The 18,355-nt window shown below is 31.6% G+C and overlaps 2 protein-coding genes and 1 long non-coding RNA gene across 4 annotated transcripts; 1 reads left to right on the top strand and 2 right to left on the bottom strand.

The window, feature by feature from the left end:
* The first annotated feature begins 82 nt into the window (after positions 1-82).
* RAD52-1 (cobalt ion binding protein) lies at positions 83-5,317 on the top strand. Its single transcript, XM_022864046.2, has 4 exons — positions 83-436; positions 1,333-1,370; positions 1,479-1,573; positions 4,745-5,317. The coding sequence occupies exons 1-4, from the start codon at positions 192-194 to the stop codon at positions 4,886-4,888; spliced, it is 522 nt and encodes a 173-aa protein (XP_022719781.1). The 5' UTR covers positions 83-191; the 3' UTR covers positions 4,889-5,317.
* A 1,868-nt stretch (positions 5,318-7,185) lies between these two features.
* Positions 7,186-12,751, bottom strand: LOC111276704 (uncharacterized). 2 transcript variants are annotated; one of them, XM_022862450.2, is made up of 6 exons: positions 12,220-12,751; positions 11,858-11,990; positions 10,970-11,111; positions 10,354-10,393; positions 8,822-9,095; positions 7,186-8,461 (listed from the first exon to the last, which is right to left on the bottom strand). In XM_022862450.2, the coding sequence occupies exons 1-6, from the start codon at positions 12,400-12,402 to the stop codon at positions 8,436-8,438; spliced, it is 798 nt and encodes a 265-aa protein (XP_022718185.2). In that variant the 5' UTR covers positions 12,403-12,751; the 3' UTR covers positions 7,186-8,435. The 2 variants fall into 2 exon arrangements, with proteins under 2 accessions (XP_022718185.2, XP_022718184.2); XM_022862449.2 differs by having other exon boundaries at positions 7,186-8,441.
* Positions 12,752-16,543: 3,792 nt separating this feature from the next.
* On the bottom strand, positions 16,544-17,996 carry LOC149517990 (uncharacterized). The gene is made up of 3 exons (XR_016343794.1): positions 17,682-17,996; positions 17,071-17,587; positions 16,544-16,740 (listed from the first exon to the last, which is right to left on the bottom strand). It is a non-coding gene; the product is annotated as an uncharacterized LOC149517990 (long non-coding RNA).
* Positions 17,997-18,355: the final 359 nt, after the last annotated feature.

Raw genomic sequence — 18,355 nt, 5'->3', positions numbered from 1 at the left:
ATGTGGGCCTTGTGACGAGAAAGCCCGAAGAATGATATCCCATTGAGCCCTAAAATCCGGGATCCAAACCAGACAAAGCTATTCTTTTTTGTCTGTCTGATTGTCTCTCCGTACTCCGTAGTTAAAACTTTGTCAACTTGACAGAGGGGTTTTACACGCGCTGTTCTGCTCTGCCTCTGAAGGAAAGGGGAATGGCTTCTTCAATGGCGATTAAAACCCTGTCAAGGTCACCCTTGAGTTGTTCTCCTTTCAGAAAACCTTTTTCTTCGCTTCTACGACTCGTGTCCTACTCGACGAAGTCGGACGACGATGCCATTCCTACAGCAGGAATCAGCAGACCGCTTTCCGACATTCTCAAAGAACTCAATAAAAAAGTCCCAGATTCCCTCGTCAAGCTCCGCATTGAAGCTGGCTTCAATATCAAATATATCCCCTGGTCCTCTCATTATTCTCTCTTTATTTTCTGAAATTTACTCTTCTTTTATCCGTTTTAGGATGTGTAAGATCCAGTAGTTTTATGCCTGTCAATCATCAAGTGCTATTAAAGCTTCTTCTGATTTATCTGTTGTGCAAAAGAAACATAATTGAAAGGCTATGATTTTCCTTCTTTTTTTTAGTCCAATGGCAAGCTGGTAGCAATGAACAGCTTTACTTGCAAGTTAGCTATGAGGGCTGTAAAATGATTACTGAAATTTTTGGATTTATTGTTCTACGAATTAACTGCAATGGACAGCATTTCGAGTTTTGAAAATTTGTTAGTGCTTGGAGTTTGGACTTGGGAATCGAATGATAATGAAGTTTACTGCAAATATTAATTACAAATGAGTTGTCATGTCTTGAAGCAATTGCTTCTTAGCTTATTGACAGAGCAAATTGCTGATTTCAAACGAAAACTCCACAAATTTCATTATCACACGTATAGTCTTTGGGGTCTTATTTTTGTTACAGGTTGTAATTAGAGGCAAACCCCAATAATAAAACTGTAACCAATAAGCTTAATTTATGCTGATATTTCATGCATATCTATGCTGTGGCCTATGCTTTTTATGTGGTTTTATTTTGGGAAGCATAAACTGCAACTGGCCATGACTTTTTTTTTTTTTTTTTTTTTTTTTTTCTGTATCATGCCTCATGTTTAATATCATGAAGCCTGCTGGATTTAGTATGAAAAAATTTGCATCAAAATCTTTTGCTTCTTTTTCCTTAGCATTGTCAGTTGTGGTGAGTTGCATTCTCTTCAGCTTTCTCTGTCAGTTTGATCTCTCCATGGCATTTCACCGTCAATGGTTGTATTTTACATGGTTTCTTATTATCACTTCTTGCTCTTTTCAGGCATATTGTGAATCGGATTATGAACCTGCATGCTCCAGGTTTATTATAGTTGGAGTTATTCTGGCTGAAGGAATTGCATTTCTTACTTTTGTTGGCTTTCCAAGATTTTAAAACTAAAAGCCTTTGATGTTCCACCTATTGTGCAGAGTGGTCTGGTGAGGTTCGCAACATTACTTATTCTGCTGATGGAAAGTCTGTATCAGTTGTCTACCGTGTAACACTCTATGGGACTGATGCTGAGGTATCTGTTTCAATTTAAGATTCACACTATGACATATATGCAGTGAACTTACTTTTGATATTTGGCATGTGTGCTTAATTAATCTTGCTACAAAGTTGCTTTCCAAATGCATCATACCTTGTTGACTTCTGATTAATTTCTTTTTTAGCTGAGTTCAATGGACATGTTTTACTTGGTTCTGTGGTTAGTCTTGTTGATAAGCTGGCAATGGTCACTTTTTGTAGTATTTGGTTGCTTCATGACCATCTTGATGGAGCTTCATCAATAATATTGTTGATGATTTTATCCTCTAGCAAGATGCTTACTATTTTTTTTTATCAATATTGTATTTGTTTTTCTTGTGATACATTTTTGGACTTGCTTCTTTGCTCTCTCCTTTTAGGGCTTGTCCTTAGTAGAAGTGTGAAGTTTGGACTGAAGTAAAAAATAATTGAAGAAATAAATGAATGACAGGGTTTTAAAGGGTATAGCTGTGCTTGTGGTAGTCTGGTATTTTTAGAGGAACTACGAGAGTCATGCTAAGAATCACTTTTCTTTTCCAGAGATTTTTTTTTGTTGCTTCCAGAAGTAAAAAGCAAGTGGAAAGCAACAATCAAATGTAATATATCAATGATACCATTGCTAGTTTCACCCAAACAAAAACGATACTGTTGCTAGTGTAACGAGTAATGACTTTAAAATTCCCCTTTTTAACCCTTAATAACTTTCTTGTTGTAAGATAATATAGTTTTTTAGTTGAAAAGTGACTACTAAGGGCAATTGTCGAAAGATCCTAGGCCAAAATTTAAATGATATTCTTATTCAAATGAAGGACATATAAATGAGCATGATTGTTTTACCTTATAGTCAAAATGATTAAGTAGATTAAGGAAAGAGGCATGGGATTTTTTCTCTTCAATGAGTGGAAACAAATGAATTTGTGATTCCAACATCGAGATCAGCACTCTTACTAAAGTTTCCTATCTCTTGTTATAAGGTTTTCCTTCTCTTTTTCTTCTTCTTTTATTCAAAAATAAAAGTTATAAATTAAAAAAAAAAAATTGGTTTAGGTTCACAATGGACTGATTACTTCATGCATGACTGGTTACAAGTTGGTTAGTGTGGTCTATAGGTTACGTCTGTGATTTGGAGAAAAAGTTGGCTCTCTTTTTTGGACAGGCCATGAATCCCTTTTTTTTTTTTTACATGAAGATTCAAGGCAAGTTAATATGGAATAAATTTCTGGAAGTTGAACCTCTTAGACTGATGGTTCATTGTGCTACAAGTTGAAAATGACATATTGACTTATCATGGGGGTATATTTAGTCATTTGTTTTCAAATTTGTTATAGGGTAAATTACATGTTTAGTCATCCAATTTTAGGCAATTTTTTTATTTTGGTCATCTAAGCATGAAAAGTTACAATTTGGTTACTAATGTTAATGAAATTGTATTTTGGGATCACCCAGCTATAAATCTCCAAAGACATGCTAACGTGGCAATGTTACATCATTTGTTAGACATTAATTGCATGGCATTGCTGCATTACCTAAAATGCCACATGGCATTATTAATTTTGATAAAAAAAAATTGAAGTGGCATTATTAATTTTGATAAAAAAATAAAATTTGGAAATTAGAAAATAAAGATAAATTACATTTTTAGTCGTTTAATTTTTTGAAAATTCTATTTGGTCATCTAACTTTAGACATTTCACAATTTGGTTACCAAGGTTTGTGAAATTGTTAATATTTTGGTGTTACCTTTGATATTGTTTTATAACAATTTAATCACCAACAGTTTTGTAAATTTTAATATAATAAATTATTTTATTTTTCTATTGTTTATATTTTTTAATATTTTTTTGCAGGAGTTAAAATTATGAGCTTTCATTGTAATTAGAATCTTGACATTAGGTAATATGAAACACCTGAATTTAGTTGGATGAGCTGAATGATAAATACTTGAAATAATGTTATTTTAGTAATTTTGGCAATTTGATGGTATTCATTCATTTTTCAAATTTAAATGATATATATAATAAAATAAAAGTTCATAGTTTAATTCCATACAATAAAAATATCGAATGCTTATTTCTTTTTTTATAAAGTTCGAGCATTTATTTTGGTATTATCCTAATATATTTCAATGTGGTTAACATAATTAATAAATTAATTTATTATATTAAATTTAAAAAATGTTGGTTAACAAATCATTATAAATCCATGTTGACAATAGAGATCAAAATATTAATAAATTTTATAGACGCTAGTGATTTAGTTGCGAAATTTTCAAAGTTAAGGGATCAATATAAAAATTTTTGAAAAGTTAAGTGACTAAAAGTGTAATTTGTCTTTATTTTTTATTTTTTACTTTTTTTCCAAACTTTATAATGTTACGGTAATAATGTCACCTGGTATGTCAACTTTCTTGGCAATGTCATGTGGCGTTTGACAGATGACGTGGTATTGTCACATTAGCATGTTGTTAGAGATTAACAACAAGGTAACCAAAAAAGACAATGTCATAAACAGTAGTGATTAAATTGTAAATTTTCATAATTATGTGATCAAAATAAATATTGCCTAAAGTTAGATGATTAAACGTGAAATTTAAACTTTATTTGATTTCACTAGTTAAATTATTCTTTGGTGCTTTAGAAGACAAGTTTCCTTCTTTGATGGTTTTATCTGTAAGATTCTCTTTGCAAACAGTCTATCTATATTCTTAGCTTAAACCATTGTTATGTAGTTGGCTTGCATAGATATGAAAAACTTACAACAAAATAGTTTTAAGAGTTGAAAATCCTCAAAATCTGGTAGCAGTAGATAAACTTTTGACTTGATAAGTTTCATGCATCATTAGAATTCATTATTTCCTATACCCTCACTGATTTGACAACAATTTGTGAGAAAAGAATATAAATCTATATGAATGTTATACATCTGCATGGTGATTTTTATCGTATTTTCATCGAGTATCCTATTGCTGGATGCACTATAACATCTAATAGAACAAATTCAACAGGTTTGTGAAACATGCACAGGAGTTCTTTTAAGTCAATTACTGAGGAGTTTTTTAAGATGTAGTTTATGCTGCATTTGATTCTTGATCGATGGATTTTTCTTTTCTTTTACCTATAGCATAATTGTTTTTGACTGATGAGTTTGTTTTCTTGTATCATTGCACAAGATATATCGAGAGTCTACAGGGACTGCTTCAGTTGATGATCCCGGCTATGGAGATCCTGTACAAAAGGCTGAGGCCATGGCATTTCGGCGAGCTTGTGCACGCTTTGGGCTAGGGCTTCATCTTTATCATGAGGACTTGTTGTAGATAGCTGAAGAACTGTGCTTTTTTCGTTAGGAAAAAAAAGGAAAAAGCTAAAGGGCTCGACATCCTTTGATAGTTTTGGTCATAAACTGTCTTTTTCATCAAGCAACATGATGTTGCCTATAATTATGTCCTTTTGAGAGTAGAAGTGAAACAGATGTTGGTAATGAAAAAACACTTCCTATATATAACCGGGTCGTTTGAGAATTTACCACAATCTGGGTTTAGCTTGGCATGTAATGTAAGCTACTGTTGATGCATTTTTGAAGCCTGTTTGTGGTGAAATTCCTTATTCTTAGTATTTGTGGTTTGCTATGTGTAAAGATGGGCCTTGGGGAAACTCGGCGCAATTTCTCCCAATGAAAGAGAATTGCGTTTGTGATAAACAAAATGGCAGTCCGCCGCTTATTATTTATCAGTTCATCGGGTTCAACTGCTTGCCATTGGTTTATAGACTAGGTCATTCTGGAGTGAAAGTATGTTTCAAAAAGAGAAAGCTTCATCATGTTCTTTTATTTATTTGAATGTTAATTTTGGAGTAAGAAAACCATAGTTTTTGGTTAATTAATTTAAAAACTCAGTTTATTAATCAAATTACACGTACTAGTGATACAATTTATTTTTAATAAAAAAAGGACTTAAAAGATAAAATCAAAATTTACCCGATCCAAAATTTAAAGATTTATATTTTAATTAAAAGTTATTTAATTCATTGTAAGTTTTTAGATTTATAAAAGGGGTTAATAGAGTGATATATATTAAAAAATTAAAAAATAATTTAAAAAAATGTGTTCATTTATCAGAAAAAGACTCCGATGAAGCTGTTTAGATAAAATTTATAAATTAAAATAAAAATAAAAAATCAAAACCAATAAATTAAAAGTTTTTAATACACAGACTAAGTGTCCAAAGTTTGAAAAAAATCTTAATAGATTTTTATATACTATTTTAGATAAGTAATTTTAGTAAAAAATTAATTCATTGTTAGGTAAGTTTTTAGATTTCATCTGCGGGGTTAGAAGATTGACAGTTATTAAAAAATTAAAAAATAATTTAAAAAATGTGTCCATCTATTAAAAAAAGACTCAGATGAAATTATTAAAATAAAAAATCAAAACTAATAGATTGAAATGTTTTATCACATAGATTAAGTGTGTAAAACTTGAAAAAAGTATTACTAAATTTTTATATACTTTTTTAGATAGATAATTTTTGTAAAAAATTTGATAAAATATTTAACATTAAATAAGTATCAACTAAATTTAAATTCTAAACAACATTTTCAATAATTTTTTGCGTATTATTCATCTTCTTATTGAAATATTCTATCAATTATCGATTTTGATTTTTTTATTAAAAAAATTTATTAAATCATTTTTAGTAAGGAATTTTACAAATTTTGTCTAAAAAATTTCATGCAAAGTTTGTCTCTATCTCTTAACCTCACTTGTTTAAGTGAAAATTTATAGTTATAATGTATCAAATACTGGTTCTAACAAGCTTAGATGGTCAGGAAAGTAAATTTGTTTCGTTTCAATGGGTGGATCAGTTTCTTGAAAAGGTTTTTCCGGAAAAGAAAACTCTATCCTTCACCCTTTTTTTTTCTTTTTCATTCAAGACTTTTACTTTGGTTTAAATATAAAAAACTTTTAATTTAAAATTAAATAATAATTCAAGTTTTTATAATTTTATTTCAATCAATTAAGCTTTTAAATATTTATTTTTATTTAATAAAATTTTTAAATATTTATTTTCATCCAATTGAATCTTTTAAGAACCATTATTCATTAATTTTCATCGAATTAAAAATTTAATTGGATGAAAATAAATATTTAAAAATTTAATTGATTATAATAAAATAATAAAAATTTAAATAATTATTTAATTTTAATTTGAAAACGTTTTTAATATTTAAACCTTTTACTTTTTATTTTTCCATCATCCTAACTAATCAAAACCCAAAGATTATAGAAAACATAAAAAAAAAAAAAAAAGATTTGGAGAAATATTCTTTTTTAATTTTCCAAGGATGAAATGGAGCCTTGATCCCATCTTTAAAAATTCTCTTTTTTTTTTTGTTTGAATTAATTGGATAATTGAGTTACCTTTTTAGATTAAATCGAGCAATTTTTTAAGGATAGATTAGATTTAGGCACTAATTTATGTTGTAAAAAGAATTGAATTCAAAAGAAATATTAGCCAGACTGAACTAGTTATAATTTCAGCAGAAAAAAGATAATAATAAATGCAAACAAATGTGAACTTTAGCACATCATAGTTTGGTGATCAAGGACAAAAGATTAGTAGAAGTAACATAAGAGTCTGAATTAAAGCATATGTAGTAGTAAGTAGCATATATATACCCATTCTCAAACCATATCATGGATGGAGAATGAGAATGAATCATCTTCTAAGTAGCATCCATATATCCCTACTTACAATCCAAACCATAGAATTATACATATATACATATATAAAAGAGTAACAAGTTCATCTCCAAGTGAAAGAACTTCAAGAGACAGAGAGAGGGTGATGAGGATTACCTATGTCCTAACCATGGTTGGTATGTTAGAAGAGAATTAGAACCCTATGGAACCAAAATATCTCCCTGGGTTACATGCAAATGCTTTGAGCTCCACATCCATTCATGGAGTTGTTTTCATGATCGATGAAATTAATATTACAAATGGTAAATGCAAAACACAAACACACTAACCCTTCTATTATTTAATGAAAAGGGGGCTAACACTTCCAAAGTTTAGCCACAAGGAATTTACAAGAAACATGTTAGTAAACATTATCTTCCCTTTCCCTAAGGGAAGATATGGTGTTTGTTTTAGAGTACATATTAATTAGAATAAGATCTGAAGTGATGATGTAATTGGTAAAAGCATTTATAAAAATATTACTATATGGTCCTAGCTAGTTTTTAAACCCTAAACACTGGATGTTAATGCACAAAAAACCTTGGGGCACACAGTGCCCGTAATTTTTGCTAAAACTGCCTCATTTTCAAGAGCTGATTAGCCAAAATTTGAGGGATTAGCCATTTAAAAGACTAAAGTTTGAAGATGAGAGGCTTGCTTTTTGTTGTTGAATTTACAGTTTTTGCAAACCATTTTCGTTTATTAGCCTTGCCTAGGCTAAAATAAGTCACAAAAATCTGTTTTAATTAGCCTTTCCTGGGCCGATGGTACCAAAAGTTTCCCAACTAATTACCTGATCCAGTAGCTGAGTTTGGTATTTAGATAAAAAAATGCCTTGGTTCTCTTTAAGGAACCCTAGTTTGACAAAGATGCAATGCAAAAAACATGCATGATTCTCCAATTTCGGAGGTGATTTATGGCCCCTATGGAGGGCTTTTTGTGTGTGTGCCAATGCCCAGATGCCAAGCATGGGCTTTGAGTTAGATAGAGAGACAGAGGGAGAAAGAGAACCATGGTTAGGCCAAAGGTTGAGACTTTAGAGCAGCTGAAGGAATGTGAAGTAGCTAGCTTGGAATCATGAGTCTCTTAAGGATGAGGGATTCCCGGGGCATGAAGAGCCATGGTCACGCCTGTGGCACAGCAAAACACACTGTCAAAGATATTAGTACCCTATTCCAGTGGCGGTGAATAATAAATAGTTATAAACTGAGACAATTATGCACAACTGTACTTCAAATTGTCTCCGTGTAGCTAGTATAATACACAAAGACGACAGCCTTTTTTTTTTTTTTTTTGTTGAGAGGATTTTCAACAACTTGTTTCATAGAAAATTGTTATTGTCCCGAGAACTGAGACTGATCCATAACTTGAAGACTATAGATTCAAATGTAAAGTTCCGTTTGTTAGGAAAAGAAGAAGGAGAAAGAAAAGAAAGTTGTAATTTAATGGTTGAGTTTTAAAATAGTAGATATTGTTATTTGAAAAAAAAATTGGTGCAAGTAGCACAAACCTGATTGAAAAGGTGGAGTAGGTGCAAGAGACATGGGTGCACCATAGTGCTGTGGGTAACTCCCAGTTGAGTTAATGGCCGAGTACTGAAAAAGGTGGTGTGGATACTGGATACCATATCCCTGGCCAGAAGAGTAGCCGGTGGTTCCACCCGATCCTTCTCCAAATTGAAGATATGGGTAGAATGTTGTTCCTGCACCAGTCATCAACCCACCAGGGCCAGCACCATACACTGCATACTGGGCAGTGGCCCCTCCATACACGTTATAGTAGCTCTGAATTAACCATGAGAAAACAATGCCAAACAGTTACTAATATTTTCACTATAGAGGTGGGCACCTACATGCTTTATAGCCAAGTTAATGTAAGTGTAAAATCAAGCTCAAGATACTAGTTGGACAATGTGTGTTGGTAACAACAGTCAATTGGAACAAGCCTAGCTAGCTAGCTAGGAATGCATATAAATATATATCCTAGTGCTTGCAGCTGCACAAAAAATTGGAGGAGTGTGGAAGTGTGAAGGATGGACCACAAGTGCAATTTCTAATGATGATGGAGGTTGAAGACAAAGCAAATACACCGCAGCTGTATACAATGCAAATGCTGGGCTAGTTGGACCAACCAGTACAAAGGCTCTGACCCAGACAGACGTACATATAACATGTTTCCACCCACTCAATTCTGATTTGTAAATTGCAACCGCTTCAAAATTAGAAGTTTCTCTGAATAAAGATTTTCTAAATTACGGTATTTTAATAATACACTTTAGATCCTTTCTCTTCATCTTCCGAAGAAAAATGTCATGTCCAAATTAGAGTTAAAAGTACAAATGTGGAAGTTGAAAGAAAATATTACTAGCATTTTGATTCCAAAGAAAGAAAGTATAAAATAAAGGAATTCCATTTTTAGATGTCCCATGATAAAAATCCTACGCACATTCAACACATATCAATGAACAGAAATGTAATAAAAGCCAATATCTTTTGCCGCTGTTGTCTAAATGGGTTATAATTTAAGTGAAACCTAGTCCGTTGTCATTCTTGAATGTTGCCCTAACTTTATAGAGAATTCGTTCTACTTGGAGTTACCAAATTGTTAAGAATTAAAATTAAAAATTCAATATTTTATTAGTGAATTGACAGCTGTTGGTTTATTACTAGCTTCAACCAGTGATAAATAAATATTTAAAGGCCAAGCTGTGCGCCTTGCCTCTTACCATGCCTGACAGTATTTAATTTAATACATGATAAAATTAATTATTGCCCCATACATATATAATTAATTAAGATAAATAAAGGATTTTAACTAAAGAACATAGTAGGAATTAGAAATCTATGGTTGAATGAGATAAGCATTAGTTTAGAAGTAGAATGAAGCATTAAGCAAAGGTAAAAGGTCATTGTCTCCTAAAAAAAAATAAGCTTGAAAACGCATCCTAAGAAAGATGTAGTGAGGATAAAGCAAACAAGAAAAGAAGAAATATTACTTGTAAAAAAAAAAAAGAAAGAAAGAAAAGGAGAAATCTGTACAAACCGTGGGGTAATTAGAGTAATCTGGCGAGTATGGAGAGTACCTGAAAGAGTTTGGAAGGAAATGACGAAACCAAAAAATAAATAAAGTTTAAATTAAAGTTAGATAAATCACTCGAGAGTCACAGTTCAAATAGAACAAACATGTAAATGATAGAGGCCAAATGCAGCTATTTGTCTCTCTCTCTACATATATATATTTATATATCGTTTGTGCATCTGCACGCCTAACATAACATGTTTATATATATATATATATATATATATATATACACACACATATATATATATATATATAAGTATGTGTGTCTGTGAGTGTCATATCATGTCTTCATTGGGTTCATTGGGTTCCATATATATGTGCGTAAAGGCCTGTTAAAAGAATTTTGTGATGGAGAAAGCATCCATCATAAGAATGATTAATTAGGTTTGTTTAGGGTTATATCCATCCCAAAAATTTCATGGGTAAGTCGGGTTTGTTGGAGAGAGAAGAGCGTGGTCGACAGCCCTAACTTAAGATTAATGGCTGTCGGGTATGCGTGAGTTGGCAAATGCACGTGCATGATACATTCCAGCAGAAAAGAGAAGAGATAGAGAGAGAAGAAGAAAAAAGAATATACCCATAAATATTATAAGAAATCCCTTGTTGGATGGCATAATGAGGGAAGGTTGCAGCCGAAGCAAAAGCTGTTCCTGTTCCGACTCCACCCCCAAACCCTGTCCGAAAAGAGCTCATTACCCTAAAATTCCTTCCTGTTCCTCCTGCACTCGCAAATATATTGAATTAAATATTCATTCATTTTATAACCTGAACAAACAACAAACCAGATTCTTACAATTAATATTGCTCCTTTATGGTGGACTGCATCTATATGCATGTCCCATTAACAATCAAACATTACGGAAAATAAATTTTCAATATCTACGACTTCTTGTACTTGTTCATTTTTGGCAGGCGCTTTAATTTGTTTGCAATTTTAATTCCAAGGGAAGAAAGAAAGACGTCAGTTGAGGAGACCATAATGTACGAGTAGTAAAATATATAGACGCATTTCCCATGCAGCTATAGGCACGATCGAGTTTCACTTCACAAGAATTTACATCATCCACATTTTTCTCCAGACAGATGAGTTAGGCGATAAGACTGCCGCATTTTCCATTTTTTGAACAATATTCATTGCAGTATTTTATAGTAATTTTCCTTTTTTTTTTTTTTCTGAAAAAGGAATATTTGCTTGGGCCCTGGAGATCAAGCTTTTACAGATAATGTTGTTAAATATATATTTATATAGTAACCACTTAACTAATCTTGATGACAATTAAGCAATGATAACGCAAAAAAAAATAAAACCAAAAAGAAAAAGAAGAAAGAAAGGACATGATCAGAAATCTTAATTTACTCCAGATCTGATATATATGCGATGTGATCCACCCAAAACCTAAATTCAGGTAAAACCAAAGATCATTTAGATACAAATAGGGTAAAAAAGTAAGAAAAAGCTGTTCACCATGGTTTGGAGTAGAAGGTTTGGATCTTTGAACACCCAAAGAGGCAAGATTGCAATTAGCCCTTCTCCCATCGATCACAGGAGCAGCATCAACGCAAGCTTTCATTGCCGCTTCCGGTTCACGAAATGTCACCTATAGATACGTACAAAACATAAACACCACATTTTCTATCTCATCATATCCATTATTACGAAATATTGGTCTATTTTTTTTTTTTTTTCATTTTATGTAAAACCCATCACTAGTCACTAGATCTTTTATTTATTTGAAGATCTAGTGAACAAAAACATGGTAGGAAGATTGAAGAATGAAATGAATAGGCAAAAACAAAGCAGAAAAAAAAAAAGGAAGCAAAGCATACAAATCCATAGCCTTTAGATCTGCCAGTGGCCTTATCAGTGATGACGACAGCCTCCAGGATCTCACCAAACTGCTCAAAGTACTTCTTCATGGTATCCTTCTGAGTCTCCCATGCCAGCCCTCCTACAAACACCTTAGTATAAGTGGTGTCACCAAACTGACCTGCCAAATTAGCTGGAGTCATCTTTTTTCTTCTTGTTTGATCACTATTCTCAAACTAATAAACAGAAGCAACTTAGTTATGATCTCCTCTGGCTTCTCCACCCTTTCCTTTGATGAGCCTTCGTTTATCGTTATCACCCCTAGCTAGGAGAAACACAAAACAAAATAAACAAAAAAAAAAAACTGGTGGGGGTGATATTTTGTATATGAAAAAATACAAGCTATTGGATTGGATTTGGATGGATCTTCTCTAGATTTAGAATAAGAGGTAAATTTGGTGGTATTGTTGATTAATAAATAAAGAGAATTAGGTCAGAAAGAGAGAGAAAATTGGGAGGGAAGAGAATGCAAAAGTTAGAAAAAGAGGCAACACTCTCTTCGTAAAACGGACATGAATTATATACATAGCAGGCCCCACCGCCTTGCATTCTGCATTTCACCTTCTCACGCGCCTTCTTTTTCCCATTCGGCACTCTCCGGTTGAACTGTTTAGTAAGTTGCTTTAAGGGTCACCCACGGGCTCTCCTGAGAATGGGATTTATAAAAAGAAGAATTATTACGTCCGCCCAGCTGTACTTTATATTATTTTTAATGGAAGAAGATGAAATGACTTTTCTAGCCTAAAAACTTTAACTTAACTACGAAATTTACCATGCAGATTTGGAGTTATCGGTTGGAAGGTCCGTAGTGGCAGAAACGGAACGGGAAAATTAAAGGGAACGAGAGCGAATTAGGGAGACTGTAATCACGCGAGAGGTCAATACTCAATCATCCAATTGCTCGTTGCTTCTTTCTGAAGTCGTGATTCTGTGAATGTTTCTTTTCTGCAAAACAATAACAGAGGAATTGCAATTTAAGATAATAGAGTGAAAATAATTACTTTTTCTTAAAATGAGAAGAATAATTATGAAGTAGGATATGTTTGTGCCCAAAAAGTAAAAATACAAAAGAATCGAATATCAATAAATATGACTATATTCATAATTTATTTATTTAATTAATGAATCATATAATATTATTTACAATTATTTATTAAACTTAATAAATAAACAAAAAATAACATGTTTATGAATAATTCATCAAATAATCTATTAGTTTTTACAAATTAATAAAATATAAATAAATTTTATTATATTTATAATTTATTTATTTAATTAATAAATTTTAAAATATTATTTATAATCGTTTATTAAGTTTAATAAATAAATTTAAACAAAAAAATTAAACATGTTTATAAATTATTCATCAAACATTTTATTCGTTTATATTCTTATAAAAAGAGAAAAATAAGTTTACTTTCAAAATTGACAATGAGAGAAAAACCACATTTATAGATTTGTCTCTAATTAACAATAATTGAAAAGTTATAAGCATGAATTGAAAAGAAAGTATTTTAATCGAAATAAAGATATCATTGTGATATTGCAAAATCAATCTAGAGAGATCATTAGGTGACAATATCAAAAATTAATTTCATTTTGGTAATAAAAAAAAGGACAAGTAAATTCATGGGGATAGCAAAATGAAGGAGGATGTGTATTGTGCAAGCAGGAGTCATATATTCTTTAGTTGTAGTTTTTCGAAACTGTGTGGCAGCAAAGTTTGGCGACTTTGCGAATTGAGCAAGGAGGTAGATGGCTGGGAGAATGAGCTTCAGTGGGCAGTGAGTCAGCTGCGAGGAAAATCTCTATTGGCGATCCCCTTGAGACAAGCTTGGGAAGCATACTTATATCAGATATGGAGGGAAGGGAACAAGAAGCAATTTAATAGAAAAGAACGCTCGGGTGAGCAGATTTTGCAGCAGACAAAGGATATGGTCAGGCTTAGATTGGTAGGACTGAAGAACATAGCTCCTGATCAACTCTTCACGCAGGAAAGAGTTGCGTGAACGATGGGACCTTAAAACAGATATTCTGGTAGTGTAATTTAAGGACTGTCGTAGGCTGTTGTATTGATAAATAGAAGTATTGCAGTAGGATTTGTTGTAATGGCAGTTGGTACATAGTAAATTGCTGCTTCTTGAATAATAAAATTATAATTTATCCAAAAAAGGGTCAAGTACATAGTATATTATACTTTGTAAGTTATTATTGACTGTATTAAAGTAGATTCTAAAATTTATGCTTTTTAGTATTATCTTTATGTAATTCTTTTGTATGACAAGATCGGTAAAAGATTGAGATTGCGGTTAAAAGCAATAAAATTATAGTTATACAAGTCGATAAAAAGTTTTTCGATAAAAAAAATTTTAAGCTGTACAGTATGTTTTTTAGTACTTTTTGTGTCATTGAAGGTAAAATTATAAATCTGGCCTTATATATATTTGAATTAGGGATATGGATAAACTTGATTGTAATATTAAACTTGGTTGGTTAAATGCTCAATTTGATCCCCAACTTGAAATTTGGTCAGGAAAAGGGTTAGGTTAAGGGGAAAGACATTGAGAGATTAGAGGATTTGGATCGATGGAAGAGGGTGTTTTGGGGTTTTGAAGCTGACAAGTTTGAGCTTAGATCTAGGAGAACCTAGAAGTTTTTAAGGAAATCCGATTTGATAGAAAGAAATAGGAGGGAAAGGGGAGAGTAGGTGGATGAATTTCGGAAGAATTTTGGCATCGGCCAACAACGAATGAAAGCAGTGTGCAGTGGTGTGATCAATGATCGGCATCGATATGGATTTTTAAGGGGCTGGAGGTGGTGTTCTTATGGTGAAGTTTTTAGTGAGAAAAGGTGTGAGCTAGAGAAAGAGGAGGAGAGAAAATAAAATTAAAAATATGTTTTTATAAAGGTTGCGAAACTCTGCATTTTGGGCGAAAGAAAAGGAAAAGAGAAAAAATAAAAGGAAAAATAAAAGATAAAAGAAAACGAATTGAATAGCATCATACATGGCACATGATTTGGTAATAAAATTACATGGCACAGAGATCAACGACAAGTTGGGACTTAGGCGATTTCGAACCACAAAAAACTGGGTTTAAGCGTCGAAATCTGAATTTTCTTTGAATTTTTTGGGTATTGTTCACCTTTTGGTTGAGAGAGTTTGGACAGAGAAAGGTAAAAAGAGAAAGGAATCTCAAAAATGAAAAAGAAGTTTTGATTTTTAAAATTAATAGAAGGTAGCAACGGCATCGTTTTAAGTGTAAAAGGAAACGGTTCGGTTGTAACCCGAATTTCAACTCTCGCCTGGACCCACATTAAACCCAACCAGCATGTCTTGATTCCTTTTACTCTTTTTTTTTTTTTTAATTTAATTTAATTATTTTGATTTATTTATTTATTTTTTATTCATATTTATTTTTTAATTATATACATATTTAATTATATTTTATATTAAAAATAAAAAAAAAAATAATTTGGATTCGTTAGAGACAAATAAATAATAATAACAATTTGTGAATTCAATAATTATGTTACTTGTTCTATATGAATTAAATAATTCTTTTTTTTTTAATTTCAATTATAAATTCTAAAGGTCAAGAATAGTTGATTTTTTTTAGAACTTTTAGAGGAAAAATTTTATTTAAATTCTTCAAAATAGCAAAAATTTAGATGAAATTTTAATATTATAATTGACATTTATCTTTAACCAATTATAAAAGAAAATTTAAGATTTTAATAATAAATCTGATGATAAAATTTTTTAAAAAATCAAGAATGGTTAATTTTTTTAAAAAAATTTTAAGTGAGAAAATTTTTTATATATTCTAAGAATAGCAAAAATTTTAGATAAATTTTTTATATAAGAATAAAAATTGATAAAAATTCCTTTTACATAAAAATAAACAAATTTGACAATGTAACTTTTTCAAAAAAATGAAAATTTTAAACATTTTTAAAATAAAAAATAATTATTAGGAATTTTACTAGAATTAATGCAGTAAAAATCTAAATTTTATTTCAATATTTAAAATAATAAAATTCAAAAAAATAAAAAATAATAAAAGACTTTTTACCCATAACCACTTAAAATAATATAAAATTAATTGGTAATAGATTACTTGAGCGTTGTGAACTTGTAATATGTTAATATCTTTCCCACACAAAATTATGCCCTCAAATTTAGTTCCATTTAATATATCAAAATTTAATTCATTTTAAAAAATTTTAGTTAAACTTAAAAAAACTTTTAAAAATAATAAATTCACTTAAATAATCAAACAAATCTAATAAATAATTGATGACGATTTTATTATTTTATATCTAACGGTAGAATTTTCAAATTTACACGTTCTAACACTATATCTATAACTTGGGTGTAATTCAATCGCATTATTGTTGTGGCACGGACCTTGAAGCCAGAGAAAATTATAGAATGACGAGCAAAAACACAGAGCTTCTCGGAAGGAAACAGCGGAACTCCACTGAAATACAAAAAAAAAAGTCAAAAACAAGCATGGAACCGTGGAAAATACTGCGAGCTATCTTTACAGTAACTCGAAAATAAATATCATAATTTAAAATATGATATATTAATATAATATAAAAATAATATAAATAAAAATATAAAAATAATATAATTTAAAATGTTTTAACAAATTATAAATAAATATTATAATATCAAAAAATCATATTTAATATTTTTATATCCATATAAATTATAATATATGATTTTTATATAAAATATAATATAAATATAATATTTTACACGACGAAATAAATTGTTAAGCATATTAAGAGAGTATGAAAACTACCCAACGGGGTCTTGCTCAAAATTTCACTTCACACAATTCTTGCAATATTGGGATCAACTTAAACCATGCAAAAAAAACTTAGCTCAGAGAGTCCATCGAACCAGGAGGCTTTGGAGTTAAACCCTCAACCATATGACGACCAGCAAGAGAGTCCGTTTCTGCAGGGAAAGGAAGAGAAAAAGGGAGGAGCACCAGAGATCTCATAGAACCCAAGCCAGTTGGCAGACATGACTAGAGGGGTCCCACTATCCCCAACCAAACAATCAGACACAAATCCTACCTTCTCAGAGCTTCCAGTCGACCTTGGGAAATCCCCCATTCATCTTCAGAGTCCAGAACTCAGGAGTGGCAAGAAGCTCCAGCCGAAAGGGTGGCATAGAGGATTCCAAAAAGCAGAAGCTCTCTATTTCCACTTCTAATCTACCCCTAGCCACTGCAGAATTTTGAGGAGTTGGGCTTAGCATAGTTTCAGGATTCCTCGTGGACAGAAGCAAGACTAAACCCTGCGAGATGGATCCTAGTAATTCAAGAAGCATAACTTATCAGTCATCCCTTAAAGATCATAATGAATTGCTCCCAGACAATAGTGCTGAAGATAAGGGCCAACTTACATGTGAAAGAGTTTCGCATCTGCATCAGTTCATCCATTCTGTTAGAGGATGATCTACTGATCCATAAGACCGAACTATACCCTAAGATGAGGAAAAAGAATCAAGGATGGACAATGAGGGAGGAGCAAGTTATCCCATGTTTCCAAAGGCTATCTGTGAGCCACCCCAACACCCAAGCTCTATCTATGTCAGTACCTCTATGGAATTATAAGGGTTCTAGACACCCCGATTCTGTCCCCACTGTAAGGGAATTAGTTAGTATACATGGACCTGAGATCATGGTTATTACCGAAACCCGGGTACGGAGTGTGGATGTCCGTTATATCATTGATAGGCTTCCTTTTAATGCTTGGAAAGATACGGTAACTATTGGTTACAAAGAAAGGATTTGGCTGCTTTGGAGGTATGATTTGGTGGATGTTGGAGACATTGGTGCTACCGAACAGGAGATCTATGCTACAGTGAAGGTAAAATCTTCTAACTTATCTTGGTTATTTTTTGCTATTTACGCTAGCCCACGGTATAATGAAAGGATATTGCTTTGGAAAAATTTTAAAATTGTTGCTTCCCACTAGAACCTTCCTTGGTTAGCTCTAGGTGATTTTAATGAAGTTCTTAATAATGAAGACAAAAAAAGAGGTAAGCCAGTGTCCTTAGCTAGATCAGGAGCTTTT

Source organism: Durio zibethinus, chromosome 7 (genome assembly GCF_047325235.1).
Source record: "Durio zibethinus cultivar Kanyao isolate XHJ-2024 chromosome 7, ASM4732523v1, whole genome shotgun sequence".
NCBI lineage: Eukaryota > Viridiplantae > Streptophyta > Magnoliopsida > Malvales > Malvaceae > Durio > Durio zibethinus.
The sequence above is the reverse complement of the archived record's forward strand: the minus strand, read 5'-3'. Positions and strand labels throughout refer to the sequence as shown.

Excerpts from the sequence above, each read along its gene's own strand:
- LOC111276704 (XM_022862449.2), bottom strand. The coding sequence starts at position 12,402 with ATGACTCCAGCTAATTTGGCAGGTCAGTTTGGTGACACCACTTATACT. Across the intron at positions 10,394-10,969 it reads ATTTCTTATAATATTTATGG|GTACTCTCCATACTCGCCAG; the intron begins GTATATTCTTTT and ends AAACTCTTTCAG. Across the intron at positions 9,096-10,353 it reads ATTACTCTAATTACCCCACG|AGCTACTATAACGTGTATGG; the intron begins GTTTGTACAGAT and ends TGGTTAATTCAG.
- RAD52-1 (XM_022864046.2), top strand. The coding sequence starts at position 192 with ATGGCTTCTTCAATGGCGATTAAAACCCTGTCAAGGTCACCCTTGAGT. Across the intron at positions 437-1,332 it reads AATATCAAATATATCCCCTG|GCATATTGTGAATCGGATTA; the intron begins GTCCTCTCATTA and ends TGCTCTTTTCAG. Across the intron at positions 1,574-4,744 it reads TCTATGGGACTGATGCTGAG|ATATATCGAGAGTCTACAGG; the intron begins GTATCTGTTTCA and ends TCATTGCACAAG.